The 21,949-nt window shown below is 47.5% G+C and overlaps 1 protein-coding gene across 3 annotated transcripts in view; it reads left to right on the forward strand.

Moving 5' to 3' along the window:
• Nucleotides 1-21,949, forward strand: part of ITGA5 (integrin subunit alpha 5) — a 71,712-nt gene that overhangs the window by 17,595 nt on the left and 32,168 nt on the right. The window contains exons 1-5 of one of the 3 annotated variants that reach the window (XM_079967818.1): nt 7,554-7,594; nt 7,736-7,869; nt 14,400-14,503; nt 18,173-18,296; nt 21,078-21,139. In XM_079967818.1, the coding sequence (XP_079823944.1) occupies nt 7,569-7,594; nt 7,736-7,869; nt 14,400-14,503; nt 18,173-18,296; nt 21,078-21,139 (450 nt within the window). In that variant the 5' untranslated portion in view covers nt 7,554-7,568. Of the gene's footprint in view, nt 1-7,553; nt 7,595-7,735; nt 7,870-14,399; nt 14,504-18,172; nt 18,297-21,077; nt 21,140-21,949 lie in introns of those variants that run through there. The other 2 variants (XM_079967817.1, XM_079967816.1) reach the window with 2 other exon arrangements.

Consider the following 21,949-nt stretch of genomic DNA (forward strand, 5'->3'; position numbering starts at 1 on the left):
AACGACAGAAACAAAGTTCCCTTTTTCCTTTCCTTTTGACAGCTAATTTGACAGCTGTCAAATTCTTCAATACTTCATCCACAGGCTCTCTCGCGGGACGCCCCCGGGTCCAGGGGGGGGGGGAACTTTAGCTCCCAAAGTTAATCTTTTATCCTCCGGTAAAGTTCTTATAGTGTCAAACCATGAAGGTTAAAGGCTTTTTTTTTTTTTTTAAGGATTCTCTCGACCTTAGATAGCAGGTTCTTTGCTTTAAAATATTTACAAAGGGGGGGGGCAGACTTCCTTTTTGACCCTTCCCCGCTTGTTCCTGATTAAAAAAAAAAAATTCCCTGTAAATTCCAAATTCCATGTTACTCACGGGTTATTACTTTAAAGTCCAATTGTTCCAAGAAAAAAGTCAGCGCTTCTCTGACAATGGCTTGCGGCTTCGCTCCGCAGAAGGAGCAGTCTACTCTCAGCACCGCGCCGCACCCCGTCTCCATTCCGGAGCCTTTAAAAAGGCTCCTTCACAGATTGGGGGGGCGCAAATGGTGCCCGCCGAGTCACCACGCTCACAGGCATCTGCGCCTGTGATTTTTAAGGGTCCCCGCGTCGCCGCCGCGGACAAGACCCGATCCTGCAGAGCCGATTCCCTCCGGAGCCGATTCCCTCCGGCGCTAACCCGGAAGTCCACGTCTGGGCACCATTTTGAATGAAAATAAAGGACTGAACCTTTAGAAAATGCCGCTGATTTCAAAACTGGCCTGACTTCTTTGATTTCTTAGAATTCTTAGACCATGCTGGGCACAAGGTGCTACATTTGTGTGGTGGAGAGAGAGAGAGAGAGATTTCTATGCCAAGCTCAGATGCTTACATGTTGAGCACAGTGGTAATCCACCACAGCAGTAGTCAGCTAGGAAGGTTTCTGCTATTGCCAATTCTGCTTTTGTGTGTTGCTGCTGGACATTTCAGACAATGTGTCTTGCATTTCATGGCCTTTTGGCCCCACCATTTATCAGTTTTGCTCGCTTCCATACTCATACATATATGTCCCTGCCAGTTGAAAGTAACACCTTATGCATTTAATGACACAAGGCTTTGGTCCACAAAAGCTCATGCCACAATCAATCTTGTGGGAAAATGGTTGTTTGCACATAAGAGCATGGGCGAAAGTTTATTATTGCAAGGTGATCTGTTGAGTCTTTGAAGGTTGCTGCAAGACTGCTTTGCATGTTGGCTGGGGCTGAGGAAAGTTGGGAGTCCGACAATATGTGGAGAGCCACAGGTTTCATATCCCAGAAGCCTCTGCAATGTGCAGAAGATCCTTGATAGATGTTCAGAGGTTTCATGCCCCATGTGTTTCCTCTTGAGGCTGTGTTGTTGTTGTTGTTGTTGTTAACACCTGCAACATCACAGTTTCCTCTTCCTCTTGAATCAAGATGTTTTGACTAAGCTGGAAGTTTGAAGGCAAAGAGAATGAGGGACTTGATTTGGGCCTGCAAAAAGTTAAATCTACCAGGACAGTGGTGAAGCTAGGATGCCGGCGGTGGGGGGGGGGGGCTGTACTGCTTCCTGGAGGGCAGAAGGTTACCCCATCAGGCCAGAAATGGTTAGCCACCCCAGCTCTGGGTCTTGCTCCTCTAGGTTATGTCTGAGCCACAAGGCACTTTCCTTGCTTCCTGTTGACTGTAGTTGCGTGCCTCTCTAGATGTTGCTGGACTACAAATCCCATCTGCCCTGGCTACTGGTCATGCTTTCTGGGACTGCTGGGAGTTGTACTTCAGCAACACCTGGAAGGCCGAAGTTTCTCCACACTTGATAGAAAGGCTCACTGGGGAAAAGAGACAGTTTCAGCTGAAGGTCTCAAATGTTCTGCCTGGGACCTGGCATTTCTGCAGTGGAAGGAAATTCCATAGCCAGTGAGTGTGATGCTCATGCAAGATGTTTTGGGCCCAGGTGTGGTACAAAATGCATGTGCTAAAGGTCATTGTTGCAAGCATGTGTGTGTGTGTGTGTTGATTCAGCCAACACCAATCTTGTTTGAGCTATTCTTCAAGTGTGTGTGTCTGTACATGCACACACATACACACCCCTTAGACTGGATTATGTGGTCAGAAAGACAGCATTGCTCTGACAACATATAAGGGAGAGAGTAGTCTCTCAGGAATGTGAGACCTGAGCCTTTCAGTGGCTTTATAAATCTACAAACAGCACCTTGAATTGTGTCAAGAAGGCAGTCTGGGAACTTATGTGGATGTTGCAGCAGTGTTGCCGGTGCGTTGCCAGATCTCTTTGTAAGCAAACAGCTTTTCTCGTGCCCTGTTAACATGCAATATGAAATGTCCTGCTTCTGAATACCAGTTGCTGAAAACTGCAGGATGGAACCTTCCCCCCACCCCTGCAGATTGCCACATAGATCAGGTAACGCAGAGAGCAGGGGCAGCCCATATTCTGGCCATTCAGATGTTGTTGGACAACAATTCCCCCAACCCTGGCTGGGGGTTAAGGAAGTTAGAGCACAATATGTTGGCTATTCCAGATGTAGTCCATCCATCACCTGCCCAGCCTGTCTGGAGGGCCACGATTCCCCATCCCTAAGGAAAGAAGTACCTGATCACTCAATGCAGCCTGATATTCCCAGCACTGCAAAATATTTACAGGCAGCTGCAGTGCCTGTGAGATCGGAGAGCAGGTGGCTTGTGAGCAGTACAGTGCTGAGGGAAACAAACAGTGCTATGTCTTATGCCCCCCCCCACTCTCTGGCTTCCTGAGGATGTGACAGGGTGACAGCCCCCAAAGGGTATTGTTGTGTCATTTGTTGGGAGGGAATGTTTTGTGTTTGTGTGTAGCAGACCAAACTGGTTCACACATGCAGCTACTTTATTATCTTACCACTTGACAACACAATGACTTGCAACTGATGGGAATAAACAATGCTGTGTCATTTAAAATCTCTCTTTCCACTTGCTAAGAAGCTTAGAACTCAAGAAAAGCCCAGCTGGATCAAGCCCAATGCCCATCTGGTCCAGTGTCTTGCTCCCGCAATGGCCAACTAGATGCCTATGAGAAGCCTACAAGTTAGGACTGTTCAGTGCAACAGTCCTCTCCTCCCTTGTGATTCCCAGCTTCAAATAACGAAGGCAGGAGGTAGCTAAACCTGTCCTCGGAGCTGTCCTGGATGTTTGCCCTCTGCCGGCTGAGGAGTAGCCTACTCCCAATGCCAGTGACACCTCTTGACCCTGTTTTGTATGATCGATTCCCCACTCCCAGGGAAGGATGGACTAACACAGGGGTCAGCAAACTTTTTCAGGAGGGGGGCGGTCCACTGTCCCTCAGACCTTGTGGGGGGCCAGACCCACCGCCTCCCGAAAGGCCCCCTCCCCGCCTATGCCACTCACGCTGCAGCCGCCAACGCTGCCTCGTTTTCGGCAGCTTTGGCGTCCTCTGTCTTGGTGGGTACAGAGCCCACACCACTGGCCTGGGCAGCAGAGGCAGCCTCCACACTGCTGCCGCTTCCTTCCCGCTTGACCACCTTAGCGGGAAGGAAGGGGCGGCGCCCAGAGGCATCCACAGCTTCTGATTGGCTGCAGTAGCTTCCTGCAGCCAATCAGAAGCCATGTCGCATCACGGAAGTCAGTATCCGCACAGCGAGGCCTCTGCGCCATGCCTGCTTAGCGCCGGAACATACCGAGGGGGCAGCAGGGTCCGCAAGGTTTGTGGGCCAGATTAACGAGCCTGGTGGGCTGTATCCGGCCTGCGGGCCTTAGATTGACGACCTCTGGACTAACATATCCCATTGCTTATTTTGTTGCTGAGAGGATAAAAAGGAGCAGGTTCCTCAAACAGAGATTAGATAAAGGCCTTCCTACCTCCTGTGAAAATATCATCAGAGAGGCTACTTGAGGAAGGGAAGACTCAAGTGTGTACCTAGCCATTATCCTTGGGTTCCCTGTTCATTATGGGACTGCAACTTCAGACCATGGCAGGGGCAGATATTTCAAAAGGCATGTTTGCATTGTAAATGCAACCCCCTTTAATGCAATCCTGCTCCAAAAAAATTCTGGCAACTATGTAAACTAGTGATCTGCAATACTTATCAACAGGATCATGGGTCATTACTCCCAGATGAATTAATCTGAAATAGCTAATACTCCTGGGGTCTGTACTCACAGACCCTACAGGCAAATCCCTGATAGAATTTGGGGTGAAATTATTGGATTTTGTGGGGCATGGTTGAACAAATATGCAAATGAACCAAGACAGACTTGAGAGGAAAAGTTCTGAAGTTCTGGAGTTCTGGAGTTCATAGAATCATAGAATCATAGAGTTGGAAGAGACCACAAGGGCCATTGAGTCCAACCCCCTGCCAAGCAGGAAACACCATCAGAGTTGTTGGGACTGAACCAGTTTTATTACCCAGAGAAACTAAGTTGACAGTTGAAAAGCTCCTCAGTCATGATCTTCTTACATTATTTTTTTTTTGTAACTTCCCCCCTCCAAAATCCACAGGAATTAGGGCCCATGACTACACCCTCCTGATACAATGAGCTCCAGTCTCTTTCTTATGCATTCCGTGGGGGGGGGGAATACCTTCCTTAGTTTGACTTACCATTAGCTTTATTTTGCTGATGTGTTGGGAGATTGAATTTTGATGTCCTTTATATTTTTCCTGCAAAAATTGCCCTCACTGAAAACATATCCCTGGATGCAGAACACAGGTGGCTTGTTCAAATTTTACACTGATTGCAGGTACAAGCTGTCTCTGCACAAGTGTTTGTGTGGAAGGGCGAACACTTCCTGATTTGTACAGCTCAGCTATTTGTGTAAATGGCAAACTTGTTGAATGTTACATGTGAATAACTACAGCCATACAACTCCGCTATTGTGCACATAGATTGTACACTCGTTGAATGCAATGTGAGAATAGCCCTAGTTTTGGGTGCCTTTCAGTAGAGGTCTTAGCTCCCAGTGGGGTTGGTTTTCCTTTAGTAAAGAGAAGCCCCACACAGTGCATTAGTGTTTTCATCAAAACTCTGCAGACGTTCCCATTAAGTTTAGCATCTCCAGGTCTCAAGAGCTTATTGGCCAAGCCCCAACAACAAGACAAACCCACACCCCATGTTAGAAATCGGGGGTAGGCAACGTAAGGCCCGTGGGCCGGATGCTGCCCAATCGCCGTCTCAATCCGGCCCGCAGACAGGAATCAGTGTGTTTGTGGGACATAGGAATTCATTCATATATTTTTTTCAAAATATAGTCCAGCCCACCACATGGTCTGAGGGACAGTGGGCTGGCCCATGGCTGAAAAAGGTTGCTGACCCCTGTTAGAAATCATGAGATGCCTTCCCACCCAAGTTTCACAGCTGTGGTGGAACTTGAGCTGGGCAGATTCTCTTGTTAGGTTTCTCCATGGACATTTGGTTTGTCCTGTGGCTGCAGTTTGGCTGCTCACTGCATGGACGCCTGCCAGGGAGAATGCTCAGCTGATTTTGTGGGGGTGGTTTGGGGGTAGATGTGCCCCTGCTGTCTCTCCTTCCCTTTCATTCCTCCTTTGGTTCTCGAGGCAGGAGTGGTGTGTTTTTTTTTAAATCATTCTGCTGGTTCTCACTGGTGTGAGTTTCTCCAACAGACTTTGAAGTTGGGCTGGGAATCCTGGCAGGCTTCTCTTTATCCCAGTTACTTTGGTCTGGGCTACGAACCAGCAGTCGGCTCCCTGCAGAGATTTGAAAGGGGGGAGGTGGTTTTGGGTTCCCACCGATTCCCTCCTAGCAGTCGGATGAGTCTGACAGGTTTGCAGCGCTGCGGATGTTCTCCTTGCTGTGTGCCACCCGCCCCCTCTGTTCCGATATTGTGGGGCTCTTGCTGCCACTTCTGGGTATCTTAAGCTGTTTCCCAGGCCTCTTTCTGGGCCCCAGGAGGGGTGGCTTCACTGCCTGCTTGCAGCTGCTGAATTGTACACCTGGCTGCCTACACAAGGGCCCTTTGTCCTGCACCAGGGAGCTCTGAAGAGTGGGTGGGGGGTAGGGTAGGGGAAAGGGAGAATAGGGAGGCTGCCAGGAGTTGGGGAACAGAATGGGAGAGAGGAACCTGGCATGGATATCATTCCAGGCTAAATAAGCCGGAAGCAATAATTTGAGCCTGCAGGTAAAACAAACAGACCTGCTAGTGGGCTGGGGGCTCTCAGGAAGACCACTGAGATGCATCATTACAGAACACAAGGAGAAAGGCTACTAAGGAGTAGATTTCTCCTATCAGAACTGCCAGCAGCTCACAGCATTTCTTTACTGCAAGCCCACATTTTTTTTTGTTTTGTTTTTTAATAAAATATTTATTAAGGTTTTCAAAAATAAAACAAAAAAAGAAGAAACAACAAAAATACAGAAATAAAAACAATTTAAAAACACGTAAAGTTCATTTATTTTCTTTTAACTTATTTTCCCGACCTCCTCGCACCTCCCTTTCTTATATTCCAATTCAAATTGTTTGTTCAGCAAATCCTCACCTTTAGTTCTTTTACTTATTTCAAAACCTTATTTTCCATATCTCTTAAACATTACAGCTGGAAACCATTTAGTTTCTATCCAACATCATTCTAACATTCATTCATTTTGCAATATTTCTGCAAATAGTCTTTAAACTTCTTCCAATCTTCTTCCGCCGACTCTTTTCCCTGGTCACAGATTCTGCTGGTCATTTCTGCTACCGGTCATTTCTGCTATGCAAGCCCACATTGTTCTGGACTCCAAAAACTTACCATTCCATCTATTCCCAGTGTTCAGGTTCAGGTGTGAGTGTCATTCCATTTGTAGCCAAAATGGCACTGTCCTCCCAGGAGAGTGTTACAGGAATTTATGTAAAGGTTGCGGGGGGTTGCCCCTCCAGCAGACATCATATACACACACACCCCATCTACCAAACTCAACACAATCACTCCTGCAAATGTCCCTGCAAAACACTTCATCACAGTTTTTTCCTATCTCTATTCAAAGGGCCTCTGCTGCACATTAGCAAATCCAACAATTCACTGATAAATGTGTCTATGTACTGGCTCACTGGGAAAACTTTAGAAAGTCATATAAAGTCGCTCCAGTATGGATTTGCACCATTCCAACTTTGTTCTGTTCAGGAAACGAATGGCTACCAAGGGGGGGGGGAGTCTGGGATGTGAGCAGCCATAATCCCTCAAGCCTGAGACCAGGTACTCAGCAGCCTCTTGTACAAGAGATCATCACTAGCATCCTGGCAGGTGGGTGTCAGACAGGCAGTCATCCCATGGACAATGGCAAACCACCCAGGAATGGATTAGGAGTGTGATAACCTGACCAGAAAACCAGGAATTTGTAAATATTCCTACTGTATCACTTGCTGGGTGTGTGGTGGTGGGTAAGGGAGGTTGGGGGCAAACCTGATGAACCGGTTTCTACCAGAAAACCCCTCACTGTTTGTGACATATTTATGATGTATCTGTGATGTATGCATGATGCTTCACCTGAGTGTTCATGAGAAAAAGGGAAAACCTATAAGGAAACAGTGACAGCTGGAAGGGATTTTGCGGGGGCACAAAAAGGCAAGTTGTGGGGCTCCAATTTATGGGAGGCGAAAGTGGGCCCCAAAGGTAGAAGCTCAATGAGCCTGAGGCAATCTGTGGGTAGCCCCTTCAGGAACAGGAGTTTAAGGGTGGGAGGAGCTTAGCCAGGCTCAAGGTGCATCTGGCTTAGACTCATCCTTTTGCTTCCTGCTCCCTTTCTTTCCACAGTGCCAGTGTCCTCGTGGGAGCACCCAAGGCCAACACAAGCCAGGTGGACGTTATGGAGGGGGGTGCTGTCTACTACTGTCCCTGGCCCCTTGGCGAGAGCAGCTGTATACCCATTGAATTTGACAGCAGCAAAGGTAAGCGGGATGTGTGGGGTTGGGAGGTGCCAATGGTAAGGGCTGGCTAACTGGCTGGCTACTTGCCCATCCTCATCCACCTCCAATTTTTACTCTGATTTTCAGTCATAATAATAAGAATAATAATTTATTATTTGTACTCCGCCCATCTGGCTGGGCTTCTCCAGCCACTCTGGGCAGCTTTCAACAAAGATTAAAAATACATTAAAATGTCACACATTAAAAACTTCCCTGAACAGGGCTGCCTTCAGATGTCTTCTAAATGTCAGGTAGTTGTTTATCTCTTTGATGGGAGGGCGTTCCACAGGGAGAGTGCCACCACCAAAAAGGCCTTCTGCCTGGTTCCCTGTAGCTTTGCTTCTCACAGTGAAGGAACCATCAGAAGGCCATCGGCACTGGACCTCAGTGTCTGGGCAGAACGGCTACTCCAGATTCCCCGAATTCCCACTTCTTCTTTCTTCCCTACTTAATTCAGAAAATAAAGGCAACTGTGTCAGTCTATAAGAGCAATTACAAAATCCATAGTAGGACAAAGCCTCTATTAGGCCAACCAGAATTGCATGCAAGCTTTTGAGTTCCCCAGAACGCTTCATTGGCTTGGATGGTGAACAGGGGAATGCAGCTGGCTTCTGTTCATGGTCACGGTCTTAAGAGGTTTGTTAGACTGTGATCAGAGGTGCCTGCCCAAATTCGCCTTGTCAGAAACACCAAAGCCCTAGCTCAATACTCAAATCAGGCAACTGCAGGGGCAGGGGAGTCTTTAGCATATGTGCTGCCGGGGTGCAAAGATCCGCCCAGCGCCCCACAAGTGCTGCCATTGTGATCTTTGGTAAATGAGTGCATAAAGTCCTTTAGTAAATAGTAGCCATACATTTCGATAATACCTACGTATATATGTATTTTGTTTTTCTAGCTCAATCAAAATTATTTATTATTTCATAACAGGTTAAGAGCTTAGGCTGCTTCAGCGGTGGGTGCCTGGCAACCCCCAGAATTCTGCGCCCAGGTGCCCTGCACCCCTTGCACCCCGGGGTAAAGGCGGCCCTGTGCAGGGATTCTTCATGAATTTATTTGCAAGTGTCTTGTCAGGGACCTGTGTATTCCTGACACATAGAGCTTATGAATGTGAGAGTGCAGTCCTGGATTAAAGGCATAGGAGCCAAATCCTAGGGGCTAAGGTCCCTTTGCCCCCCCCCCATTAAATATTTGAGGTTGATGGGCATTGCCATTCAAATGGTGTGTGTGCACCGTGACATGTGATCAGGACAGGCCTTACCTGCCCCCCCCAAAAAAATATTTTATTCAAGTCACAGGGTAGAAGAGTCATGCAGTCCCTAGAGAGCTGGGGTGATGTTGTGGTTAGGAGAGCCAGACATTTGCAAATTAAAGCAACTGTGGTGAGCACCACACACACCTTGTAGCTAAGCACACATTGCAGCCTGTTTGACTACAACAGGAGCAGCAGGGAGAAAGGGGGAGTGCCTCTGTGGCAGCATGGGCATCCACGGGGGTGAACCCCTGGATTAAAGTGTTGGACCCAAGTTCTGATGAGACCCAAGTTCTAAATTCCCCTGCAGCCATGAAGGCAAATGTGGATGAGCAAAGGAAGTTGCCTTACACCATGTCAGACCAGTGCTCCATCTAGCTTCAGTATTCTCTATCTCAGGGTTTCTCCAGTTGTTTTTTGGACTACAATTCCCATGATCCCTGACCACTGGTCCTGATAGCTAGAGATGATGGGACTTGTAGTCCAACAACAGCTGGAGACCTAGGTTTGGGAAACCCTGATCTACACCGATTCTCTAGGTTTTCAGGTAGGGCTCAACTTGGAGGCACTAGGGATGGAGCCTAAGACCTTTTGCATCGAGAGCATGCACGCTGCCTTCGAACAGCTTCCCTTCCGCACAGCTGGGTAAGCTGGGCTGATGAAAGGCTGGTCACTGTCTCTCGACCCATCCCACCTCACAGGGTTGTTGTGGGCGGGGGGGGGGGGGGGGAGAATGGTGTACTGTGAACTTCTGCAGGAAGGTTGGAGTGAAAATACAACAAAAACACAGAACTAATCTTGAATAAAGAGATCAAAAGCCGCCCAAAGGCAGAGTAAAGTGCAAATGTTGACAGTCTCCCTTTAGGTTCAAAGGCATTCTGTGCTGTGGGAGAAGAAAAGGGTCCAAACCAGGGGTCAGCAAACTTTTCAGCAGGGGGCCAGTCCACTGACCCTCAGATCTTGTGGGGAGCCGGACTATATTTTTTTTTGGGGGGGGGGAATGAACGAATTCCTATGCCCCACAAATAACCCAGAGATGCATTTTAAATAAAAGGACTCATTCTACTCGTGTAAAAGCACACTGATTCCTGGACTGTCTGTGGGCCGGATTGAGAAGGTGATTGAGCCGGATCTGGCCCCCGGGCCTTAGTTTTCCTACCCATGGTCTAAACTGCCCCACCACTGTAACTTTGTGGCTCAGAAAGGCCTGGACTTTAGTTGGCCTGGCCTGGCCTGGGGCTTTCCTGTCTGGCCGCATGGCTCTGTGTTGACTTGGCTGGTCCCCAGTGGACGTGGGCCAGAGAGAGTTTCCTTGGCTCAGCTGAGAACAAGAGATCAGATTCCAGCCAGAGAGCCAAACAGGCCATTGCTCAGGGAGCCCCTACGTCCGCGTAGGCCTGAATCTGGGAACTACTCTCCAGGTGGCTGGTAAAATCTTGGGTACTGGTGTGCTGAGAGCAAGAGAGAACAATACTTTTCTTTTAATCCTCCGAAAAGTGAGCATTTTATTTCCACAGAGGTTTCTTTTTTCCCAGGCAGAATTGCTGAAAGCAAAAAAATGAGTCATTACAAGGATACTAATTTCTGGAGCTTTTATATTGAATACTTCCTCCCTCCCCAGAAACTACAAATATGGCAATGTAAAAAAAATGAGCTGGAAAATCTACAGCTGAGCTGGGGAGCCTGTGCCCCCTCCAGATGTTGTTGGACTCCAACTCCCATCAGCCCCTGTCAGCACGGCCAGCCATCAAGGATGTTGGGAGCTGCAGTCCAGCAACTTCTGGAAGGCCACAGGTCCACCAGCCCTTGTCTAGGGCAACTGATTGGTAAGGCTTTTTGTTTTCCTGCACAGTCTTCTCAGAAGTAAATCTCAGTGAGGTAAATGAAGCCTATGCTCAAGTACCTGAGTATGCAGAATAGCTCTTAATGAGACTTTTAATCTCAGGGTCATGGGTTTGAGCAAAAAGATTCCTGCCTTGCAGGGGGTTGGGCTAGATGACCCTGGTGGTCCTTTCCCAACTTCTATGGTTCTGTTGAACTGCAGCCCTGACATCCATATTTGGAGCCCACATAATCCTTGGAAGGCAAAGAATTTTGTTAACTGAATAAGCAAAATGGACTGAATGTCTTATAAGAAACAGTAAGGGTTGCAGGTTCGGTGACAAAAACACAGGCCAAATTCTTATATATACAGTATGTCATGGCATTTTGAGATATGTGTTGTTGGGTTTGATCTCATGCCCATTTGGGATGAGAGAGGGCTGTGCTGCAGATTCTGTTTTGTTTTGAACTGCATTCACAAATGAAACAAAAGTATCACAGCAGCTGTCAAAGTAGCGCTGGAAAGATTCCTGTTCTAGGGACTCCTTGTTTCATGTTTTGTTTATTACTGTTTTATTCCCCTCCTCTTTCCTCCGTGAAGCTGAAGCACAGTGCCCTCCCCCCACCCCAGTGATCTGACCTTTGCAACAGTCCTGCGAGAGGCCATAGCTCATGGTCAGCCATGGCCCAGTAGGGATTTCAGCCCGGGCTTCCTCACTCCTGATCCATTGCACGCTAGCAGCATGAAACGCTCCACCCCCCTGGCTTACTGTGAGCGGGAGGGTGGCGGCTGAGGGCAGAGCCAAGGTCCCTAATATCTCCAGACAGGAGTAGTCCTGGAGAATCACTGCCTCTCCGTGTAGGCGCTACAGTCAGACCTCGGGTTGAAGTAGCTTCAGGTTGAGCGTTTTCGGGTTGTGCTCCGTGGCGACCCAGAAGTAACAGAACGTGTTACTTCCGGGTTTTGCCTCTCACGCATGTGCAGACGCTCAAAATGACGTCACGTGTATGCACAGAAGTGGTGAATCATGACCCGCGCCTGCGCAGACGCAGGTTACATTCGCTTCAGGATGCGAACAGGGCTCTGGAACGGACCCCGTTCACATCCAGAGGTACCACTGTACTGAGCTAGGTAGACCCAACAGTCTGACACAGTCTATGGTAGCTTCCCATGTTGTGGCTTCTTCATGTGTCTATGGAGTAAAACAGATTTTTGAAAACTTACTTTCTTGAGGGAATCCTTTCCACATCTGTTTCCCAGCTGAGGACTCCTTGCACATTGCAAAGGCTTGTGGGGAATGGTCTGGGGCTCTGTCTGAGGAGCACTGGTCAGCCTGTTCTCTCTCATCGCGGCCCCTGCTTCCTTCGGGCTGTGAGTTGCAGGGGAAGATCAAGCATGGCAAGGAAGCGCGTCTGCCATTGCCAATCATCTTCTCACTGCGGAAACCTTGAGAGGCATCCAAGGCACCTCACAGTTTCCTGGACTGGAGTTTGAAGAACCACTGGAGTGGAGATCGCACCATTAGGGAGGGTTGTGGGGCCTAAGTGGTTTTTGATTAACAAGAACAACCTCCCCCCCTCCCTGGTCCTACCCTCCTCCTCCTCCTCTTCCAGTCTCCTCTTCCCCACCAGATGGGAACAATGGGAAATCTTGAAGGGGAAAATGGGCAGCAGTGCTATGTTATGAAATATTTTCTCTTTCTGAATAAACAAGGGAGGAATTTCTGGAGCATTGTTCACAGTGGCGGTGTGGGATTTTTGAAATTGCAAACTGCAGGAATTGTTGATTTTTCAGTCAGTGATGTGAATTAAAGAAGGGTGGAGGGGCGGGCTGGAAATGCCCACGTGGAACCAAATTGTATTTTTGGCAGTTCCTTTAGTTTAGAGTAAATTGAGAGAGGGAGAGAATTGGAAATGCCCTTAATGGACGAGAAGTAGCTTGTGAGACTTGGCATTTGTCTTCTGGGGTCACTGCCTGATGGTTTCTTTTGCAAGAAAGGGATTAAGTGGTGCTCGTTCCTGCAAGATCTGAGGGTATTATCACTACATCCCATTGGATTGATATGAAGGGCCTTGTATGAACCAGAGCCAGTGGGCTGGGGATACCTCTTCTGGTCTGGATCAAAACCAAAGGCAACAACTGCTGGGAGAATAGCAAGCTCACAGCCTCAGATCAGGCTGTTTCCCACAAGCTCCATCCCACCCCCTAAATGAAAACGGGAAGCCCTCTTCCCTCTTAGCACTCCACATGGATTTAGTACATTTTCTGCATAAGCTGCTGATCTGGACCTGATTGGAAAAAGTGGAGAAACATTCAGGGCTGTAGGGGGGCAACCTTTCTGTGGGTGAGCAATTCTCTGCAGCAGGAGTGATGGCAGGATCCTGTCGCACCTGAGGCTGAGATGGGGCAGAATTTCTAGAATTTCCTAGGCCCCCCTCAGAGGCCGGAGCCATGACTAGTGCTGGGGTGTATGGGCTGCCACACCTGAGGGTGAATACATTTGGCCCACAAATCACCTTCATTTAGTTATTTTCTGGCAGTTGCCTTGTGAAAGACAGTATTTGTTGTATTGGTTATGTTTTTTTATAGTCCCTCCTCCCAATACCGCCCAGTAAATATAAAAATACAATACAATATGCAAACAACATACATATTGCAATATGTTGGTTATTCTTATGCTTTATTTATGTATTTCAAATTTTTATATTAAGTTTTTATTTAGTTGATATCATGACCTATAAAACACAGAACCATTGACACTGATTTTCATGATTTAAATAAAAAGTAGTGTGTCCTGGCTTGCAGTTTGGGAATTAACCAAATGGGGCAATGATCACATCTTAGGAAAACAGTGAAAAAGTGGAGATTTTGGAAGTATTTGTGGTGGTGGGATGGAGCCAGAGAAGGTAACAAGTCAAGCAGATGGGGAAGATGCTTTGCACTTGATGGATGCCGGGGATTCCCAGAAACATCCCCCATGCCCCCAAAGTATGGTCCAGTCCCAGAATCCTGATGTGCCTGGGCAAAGGGGAGGTCAGGATACCTGGGGCCAATAGTCCTTGGGTTATCCCATAGAAAACACAGGAAAGCAGCATAGCAACATGGAAAGCTACCTTGTACTGAGTCAGATCATTAATCCATCTAGCTCAGTGTTGCTTACACTGATTGGCAGCAGCACTTCAGGGTTTCAGACAGGAGTCTTTTGCACCTAGGACTTTCTGCATGCAAGGCAGATGTTTTTGCCACCAAGCTACAATCCTTCTTCGAGGGGCTGACTGAAATGAAAGTGTATATGATTTACATCATCTCTCTCTGCCTATCCACCTTCTTTCAACAGTGAGAGTAAAATTTTAATCCAGAATGCTGGAAGGAAGCTGTGTCCCGGGTATCTGAAAGCCTTTGAGGAACACTGATCCAGACCCCTTTGTGTTCTCTGTCCAGCAGGATCCCGCATGGAGGACTTTAATGGGATGGTGGAGCAAATGGAGTTCAAATCGCTGCAGTGGTTTGGAGCCACAGTGCGGTCACATGGCAGCTCCATCCTGGTAAGAGCGGAGTCGTGGTATGAATTTGGGAAAGCACGTAAGCAATTGGTTGACCGGGGGGACCCAGGGCATCTCCAGATGGTCACAATTTTGCAGGAAAGATTTAAGCGCATACCAGAACTCTAGGTCTGCACGTTGGAAATTGAAGTGCTCTGTCACCCTAGCACAACAAATTTGGTTTTGGGAACTTTTTGCAGTTTGGGTCATGACAGAAAAGTGTGATGAAAAATGTGTGATAAATGAATAAATAATGGGAAGATGTTTAAAAGACCCCACAAGAAGATCGAGATGAATGCTCATTGCCCTATAACCTCGCTGCAAACAAACCAGCATGAAGGCTCAATAAAGACGGGATATAATTTAGCCTTTGCATAAATGTTGTGGAAACACATCAGGATGAATGAGCAAACAGCGTGTCGCCAGGGTGGGGGGTGGGGCTCAGTGACAACAGCCCACGCCGGGTCAGGGTTTGTCTTTAGCTGCTTCTTCCTTCGCATCACAGGACCGCTCTGTAGCATGGTAGCTGTGAGAGCTCCTGCCTCAGTGGCTTCTGGAGCTGCCATAGCTAAGTTCTAGGCTCTCCTGGCTTGTGTGCTACACAGATGTGATCTATGTGCCTTCCATGGCCCAAAGTTGCATGTTTCTTGAATATTTGATAACCAGGGCTAACGGCGCCTCTGTATTAGCACTGGTGAAACCAGATCCCTCTGAACTGGAGAGCGAAAACTGCCACTTTCCCAATTTTTTGCTGGGTTCTTTTAAGGCTGCCATTCTGTGCACCCTTACCCAGAAGGAAGCCCTGCTGGTGTTATATACAAAAATTGCCCTTTTCCCTTGTGGGGTATCCAAGAGCCCATATAGAGTCCTTACGTAAGTTCCCTATTGGTAGGAGAAAATAGCAGAGGCCAACCAGCGAATATTGAGAAGCAAAGCAGCTAGTAAGCTTGGTCTTTATTGATCTGTTGCAACAGGGTGCTCCCCTCACCCGCAGGAAAGGAGGAGGAACCCAGAACAATGGCGCGCAAGCCCTTATAAAGACTTTTGAAATTGCCACCCTGTAGATCAAGACCACCCCCAGAAACATCATGCATACATCACAGAAGGGGTGTAACCTAAGACCACCCCTCAGATACATCACGCCTACATCACAGAAAAGGCGGTCTAAACAGAAATTTGAATGTTTTTCTCCTGTCGTTGTTTTTCTCCTGTCTGGCAGGTTACTTGTTTGGATACCCTGGGGAGCCTGGCTAGTCTTTTGTAATGATAAATACTTAGTTCCTGGGCCAGGTCACAGGATCACCCTATTAAAACACGGACATACCCTTAAGACAGGATTTGTGAAGGAAAAGACAATGGGAGGTTTCCCGCTTTGACCTTGCAGAGAAAACATTTACTCAGTTTAGGAATCAAAATGGTTCCAGTTCGGTCTTTCTTTGCTGATCTATGTATGTGCTTGGTTGGTAACTTATGAACATTACCATATATCTAAGACCATAAAATTCCTATCACACTGGTCACAGTGGGCGACTGGGCTGAGCCACTGGGCTGGAAACCACAGGAGGGCAGAATGCTCATGTGCCCAGGTCATGGATGCAGATTTCTCAGAGCAGGCCACTGGTTGGCCACTGTGAGAACAAGATGCTGTTACACTGTACAGGATTGCACTGTAAGAAACCCAGGAATCTCCAATGCGGCAATGCCATTTCTTCCCTTCTAGATTCCTTGCATATCTAAGTCCACACACACACACACACACACACACACACACACACACAGAGGCCAGGTATTCCCAGTGTCAGAAACCCCTGTTTTGGCTACTGTTGCAATGCTGTGTCCTGTCGTGATCAAAGTCCATTGATAAAGTTTGTGACAAACTGATGTAGACTTGAAGGAAGATTTCATACAACAATACTGATCTTCCTCTGTCTAAAGAGGCTGTCTGGTTCCTCTAAAAAGAGATGGGTGAGCAGGGGGAACTTGATCTCCTTATTAATCCCCTCCCAACCAAGTTTTATTTTCTTTTATCTTTAAAAAATGTCCTTTTTGAAATGCACACCCCAATCTCCCCAGTACTAAGAGTATCAGATGCTCATTTCCAGGTGTTGCTTTAGGGTTGCCAGAGGGTTTGGGGGGGGGGGTTGCTTCCCTGCAGTTTATTAGTTACCTTGCTGAACTTCAAACTGTGCTTTGAACTCCTCAACTTTCCAAAATCTGTCACATGGGGGCAGGGCAGGAAGGATGCAGCTAGTAAGAACTGCAGGAAATGCAAAGTGTGGGGGGGGGCAGGCAGGCAGGCAGGCAGGCAGGCAGGCGGTTGTTGGCCGTTGCTCAAGCAACCCTGTGGCCTCACTAGGACACCCTGCTTTTCTCTTTGGTTTCCCCCAAGATGCTGCCTGTAGTCCTTTCCAACTAGCTTGCTGCAGGGCAGAGCTTCCTCCAGTCTTTTGACATCTAGGACATACCTTGTTGCTTTCTTTCTAAATTAAAATGAGAGACACACTTCACTCCAACCTTACTTTATTTTGCTTGAAACCTTTTTTTTAAAAAAGGCACCCTTCATCCTATTTGAATACAAGGTTAGTTTACAGAACAAAATCAATTAAAGTACAAAATGCAAACAGTGCGTATGTGACAGGAACATAGACAGCTTCCCCCACTGCTCTGTCTAACTCAGGACTCCCTACACCAGCTGGCAGCAGCTCTCCAGGATTTCCCTGCCCCTCCTGGAGATGCTGGTGTAGAGAACCTGGGATCTTCTACGTGCCAAGTAAATGATCTACCAGTGATCTATGGCCCTTCTCCAAATGGTGGGTGGATATCTTGGGTCCCAGGACAGCAGGAAGGCATCCTCCTTGCAACTCAGGGGAACCTGGGTCAACATTGCCTCCTGGCCTAGAGCACCCCTCCTCTTTTCCTTCTTAGAGATGGGACTCTGCTTTTTGTCCAGTGGTGGGGCTTCTAGGATTCTGTTATGCTGGTTAACTACAGCAGAGGCTGCCTTAGAAAATTCTAATGCATCCTGGATTCTTTCCTTTGGGACAGTGCCAGTGCCTGTGTTGGTGCAGAGAGTGACTGGTGAATGTATCAAAGAGTGTGCCTTAAATCACCAAGGAATTCTTCCGCCTTTTTCATGGCTCTGACACAGTTTGGGACTCTTTGCTGTAGACTCTACGATGTAGAGCAATGTCCTGATCTGGCCACATGTGGATTGAGATGCTGGAAAGGGTGTGGCTGCAAGATAGGCCTGGATGTTGCTGGGCAGTCATCTGCAGAAGGTGGCACATCTCTACAGAGGTCATTGGCATTGCTGAAGCTGCCGTGTTTGACACTTGAATTGTACAGGGCTAGTCTGACTCCAGCTGTGAGAGCTTTGGCCACAAATGAGAAGACCATCTCACTCCCAGCTTCTGTACATTAAAACTGAAAGCTGGTGGTTGTAAGAACTTTGTAACATTAAGAGTCTGGTGCATGAGGTTGCTTGTTTTCATCTTCCCTCCCCACCCCTTTTCCTTTTTGTGCCATAGGCCAGAGTGCTGGGTTATTTATATTGATTTGTAAGCAGCCCTGGGAGTTTTTTCCATCAGAAGTGTGGGGGTAGAAATGCTTTGCATGAATGAAGACTGTGGAGCCCTTTCTATTTGCTTACCAGGCTCATCTTCTTCCTCTTAGGCCTGCGCCCCCTTGTACAGTTGGCGAACCTACAATGACGAGCCTGAGCATGAGGTTGTGGGCACCTGCTTTTTGTCCATCAACAACTTCACCAAGTTTGTGGAATACGCACCTTGCCGCTCAGGTAACAAGGGGCTCTGGAGAGGGTGCCTGCCTGGCAGGGGTTCAGCACTTGCACAGGACCTCAGCCTTTCTTTCTTTTTAAGAAAACTGTATTGAATTTTTGTAGAAGTACATTAGAAGATTCCACTGGACACCACAAAAAATACATATAAAACCATAACAACCAACCAACACATCTGCTGAATAAAATAAATGGTTGGTAAACGTAAGGGGGACCATGAGGTTTATTAATACAGTTGGCAACCATTTCATGCAGAGGTTCCATTCCTGGCCCCTGTGCACATCGACTGAGTGCATGGAAGTCCACCCCTTTTATGACTTTTTTGTGACATTTTCAGTCAATTCCAAGTTTGGTGCTGTGTGTGATTACATGTCTTTCTGACATGTGCTAATTGGTCATCGCCTGTATAACTAATGGAACATTATATTTAAGGTAACTTATTGAATGTGCCCAAAAGGTTGCATAAAGGAGGGGCTGACCACGTTTTCTCCCCTTGTTCATCTTTAAACTGGATGTCTAATTCAGTTCCCTATGGTTTCATCAGTCTTTGAGAAAGAAGGAAGGGGACACAGTAGTGTCTTTGCTGTGTTGGTTCTGGGTTCCCTGATCTGTAGCTATTCCTCCATGGAGGTGCATCTGTGTGCTGTTAGGCTTTTTTTTACCTTGCCTTAGCTGTGTGCCACTGTGCAGCTGACTTGCGCCTGGTGATGGGCAATGAAGGTATGGGAGCTGCATGTGGTGGTAAGGTTTGCTATCCACTAGACTAGGGAGCTGGAAGAAGTATGAGTGACTATAGAAGTCCCTTCCTTGTCCCTTGTACTAACCTCTTTTAATGAGCCGTCCCTCCTGCTGAAAGAACACGGCAGATGAACCAAAGGGCCAGCCAGCCAGCTGCTTCCTAAGCATAATCTGGAGCAGTAGGAAGTGGGTGTGGGAAAAGCTGGGAGCGTTTCCCTGGGGACACCCATACAGTGATCACCAGAAGTCTGCTGTGCCACCAGCAGAGGCCCCCCCCATAAGAAAAGCCCTGTTGGATCTGGCCAAAGACTTAGTCTAGCATCCTGTTCTCACAGTGGCCACTCCAGTCTCTAGAGAGCCAGAAAGAGCAGCACTTGCTGAGTTTACTGCATAGCTTGAGGTCAGCTCTGGAAGAGGGACTTCCGGCAAAAGCATTCCTGGTCCCCCACAGATGCACACAAGCAAGAGCTGTCCTTCGGAGCTCTGAGGGAAGTCATATTGCTCAACTGAAAATGAAGAGGAGGAGGATTACGAAGATGAGTTCAGCTTATGTTCTGCCTTCTATGAAAAGATCCCAAGACAGTGTGCAACATAACACATTACAGAGCACCAATAATAAAAACAATAACAGACAGCATAGTAATAGAATACAGCCAATTTGCCCCTTGCTGTGTTGTATCTTCTACCACCTCACCCACCAAATTATTGATGCTGAAGGTTTGCTGTTGTGAAGCAAAGGGAGAACAGGCTATAGCAGGGCAGGGTGGGCACAGCAGCCCTGGGTTCTCTTATTGTTGCCATATGCTCCCTAGGGCCAAGCTGTTCTCTTAAGATGAGAATCCTTTCCCAAGGAAGAATTATTATTATTATTATTATTATTATTATTATTATTATTATTATTATTATTTGCTGTGGCCTCTTGATAATTAGCAGAATTAGGCTAGGGGGCGCCTGCCTGAAAGGAGAAGCGCCTGTGGTGGAAAGAGAATGCTGAACGCGCAGCTTCAAGCCCTAGACGCCCACATTGCCAAAGGAAAAGACTGTTCCCGTCTCCAGAGACCATACTTGGTGGAGAAGACGTACCCCACCCTCTGACTGGCTCGCCCCATCCACTCTGGGTGGCTTCCAACAGAATATAAAAAAACACAACAAAACATCAGACATTAAAAATGGAAAGTCATTGTTGTTTATCTCTTTGCCAGCTGATGGAGAGTAGATAATAATAATAATGGGGATTCCTCTTCCCTGCTCAGGGCTGGGATTCCCTGCTGGACCTCTGGTGCTTCATCACAGCTGTAGTACTCCTTCTAAAGTATATGCCTGAAAGTCTGGCTGTGATCAGGCAAATGGCACTTTGCCCATGCTCTAATGCTGTCTTGGTTGCCCATATTTTGTGAGGTTTTTTTGGAGGTGAAAGGCTGGATCATTTATTTTATTGTAACAGTTCTGTTGTTAGAAGCTAGTCACAACCTGAGGCATATTGGCTTCCTGTTCATGTGTTGTCTGACAGAACAGTTTATGTAGGGAGGAATCAGCATCACACACTCACAATCATTCTGTCAGTGCAAGCATTTCAGCTTCCTTCTCTCTCTCCTCCAAGTGCACTGATCTGGTGGTTCTCTAATAATTCATCTGTAAGCCTGTGGACAGGACCACCTTCTGATGGACTGGGATATTTTTAATAGCATATTTATTGTTTGGTGATTTCTGGCTCCAGTTAAAGGGTGGCTTCAGTTTGGTGGGTGAGGGGAATAGGACCCTGTATTTGGAAGGGATCATTTTGAATGCTGGTTGCAATAGGCCCTCTACCCCACCATGCACCACACATTTATTAGTCATGCAAATATGAATAAATATTTGCAACTGGCAAATCTGAAGCTTACCAGAACATATTCAAAAACTCCGATTGCCAATGCATAATTCAGCTGCAAAAGGCATGGTCCTCTCTTGTATCCTTAAGCTTCTATACTGTAACTTTTTCCAGCACCTCTGAATTTCCATTTCCACCCCCCCCACCCCTTTTGTCTTTCTTTCTCCTGCCAGAAAAGAGCGGGCTCAGATTTCAAGGCTACTGCCAAAGTGGCTTTAGTGCTGAATTCACAAAGGTGAGTTTCCATCCCTGCCAAGAACATGGGCGGAACATGGGCTCCTGTATTTGGGGGTTGGGACAGAGATAGTCTCCTTGGCATGAGGGTGGCTGGCTGTGGATACACAACAGGCACTGCAGACGCATCCACATGGCAGCTGTCTGCAGCCCCAGCTGTAATGCCAATCTGGAAAACAGTATAGCCTGTGAAGCCCACAGGAGGGTGAATTGTATGAGCTGTATGGGTAAATGCTCCTGTGCTTAGGTCAGCCTTCCCCAATCTGCTGCCCTCCATAGGTTTCTGGAGTACAACTCCCACCTTCCTCAGCCATGCCGGCTGGGGCTGATGGGAATTGGAGTCCAATAACATCTGAAGGGCAGGGCAGAAGGCCAATTATTTCCCCTCTCTGTCAACCCAACTCTATGGGACACCTGGCTGCTGTTTTCCTTGCTAGTGGTGCTCTGGTTATATAGAACAGGGGAAAGACGTGCTGAGAGTTTGCGGGGTTCTGCTTGGGAATTCCTTCCCTATCAAGCCTGTGCACATACATGCATCACCTGTGGCCGTCTGGATATTCTGCACCAGTCTTGTACTTGACAGCTCCCGTGGTCACCCCAGGCAACCCAGGACTCCATGCCGGCGAGTGAGAGGGCTTGTAAAAGTCTGGTAACTTCTGATCTACAAAGCTGATCTAATGTTACCTAAAATATTGTTTTCTAAGACAATTTCAAAAATGCTTTTGAGTATTGCTGCCAGACTTACAGCTCCTCAACTATGTTCAGCTGAGGCTTGCCAACACGTACCTCCTGAGACTGGTCCAGTGCCTAA

This window comes from Podarcis cretensis (assembly GCF_951804945.1).
Source record: "Podarcis cretensis genome assembly, chromosome: 2".
Classification (NCBI taxonomy): Eukaryota; Metazoa; Chordata; class Lepidosauria; order Squamata; family Lacertidae; genus Podarcis; species Podarcis cretensis.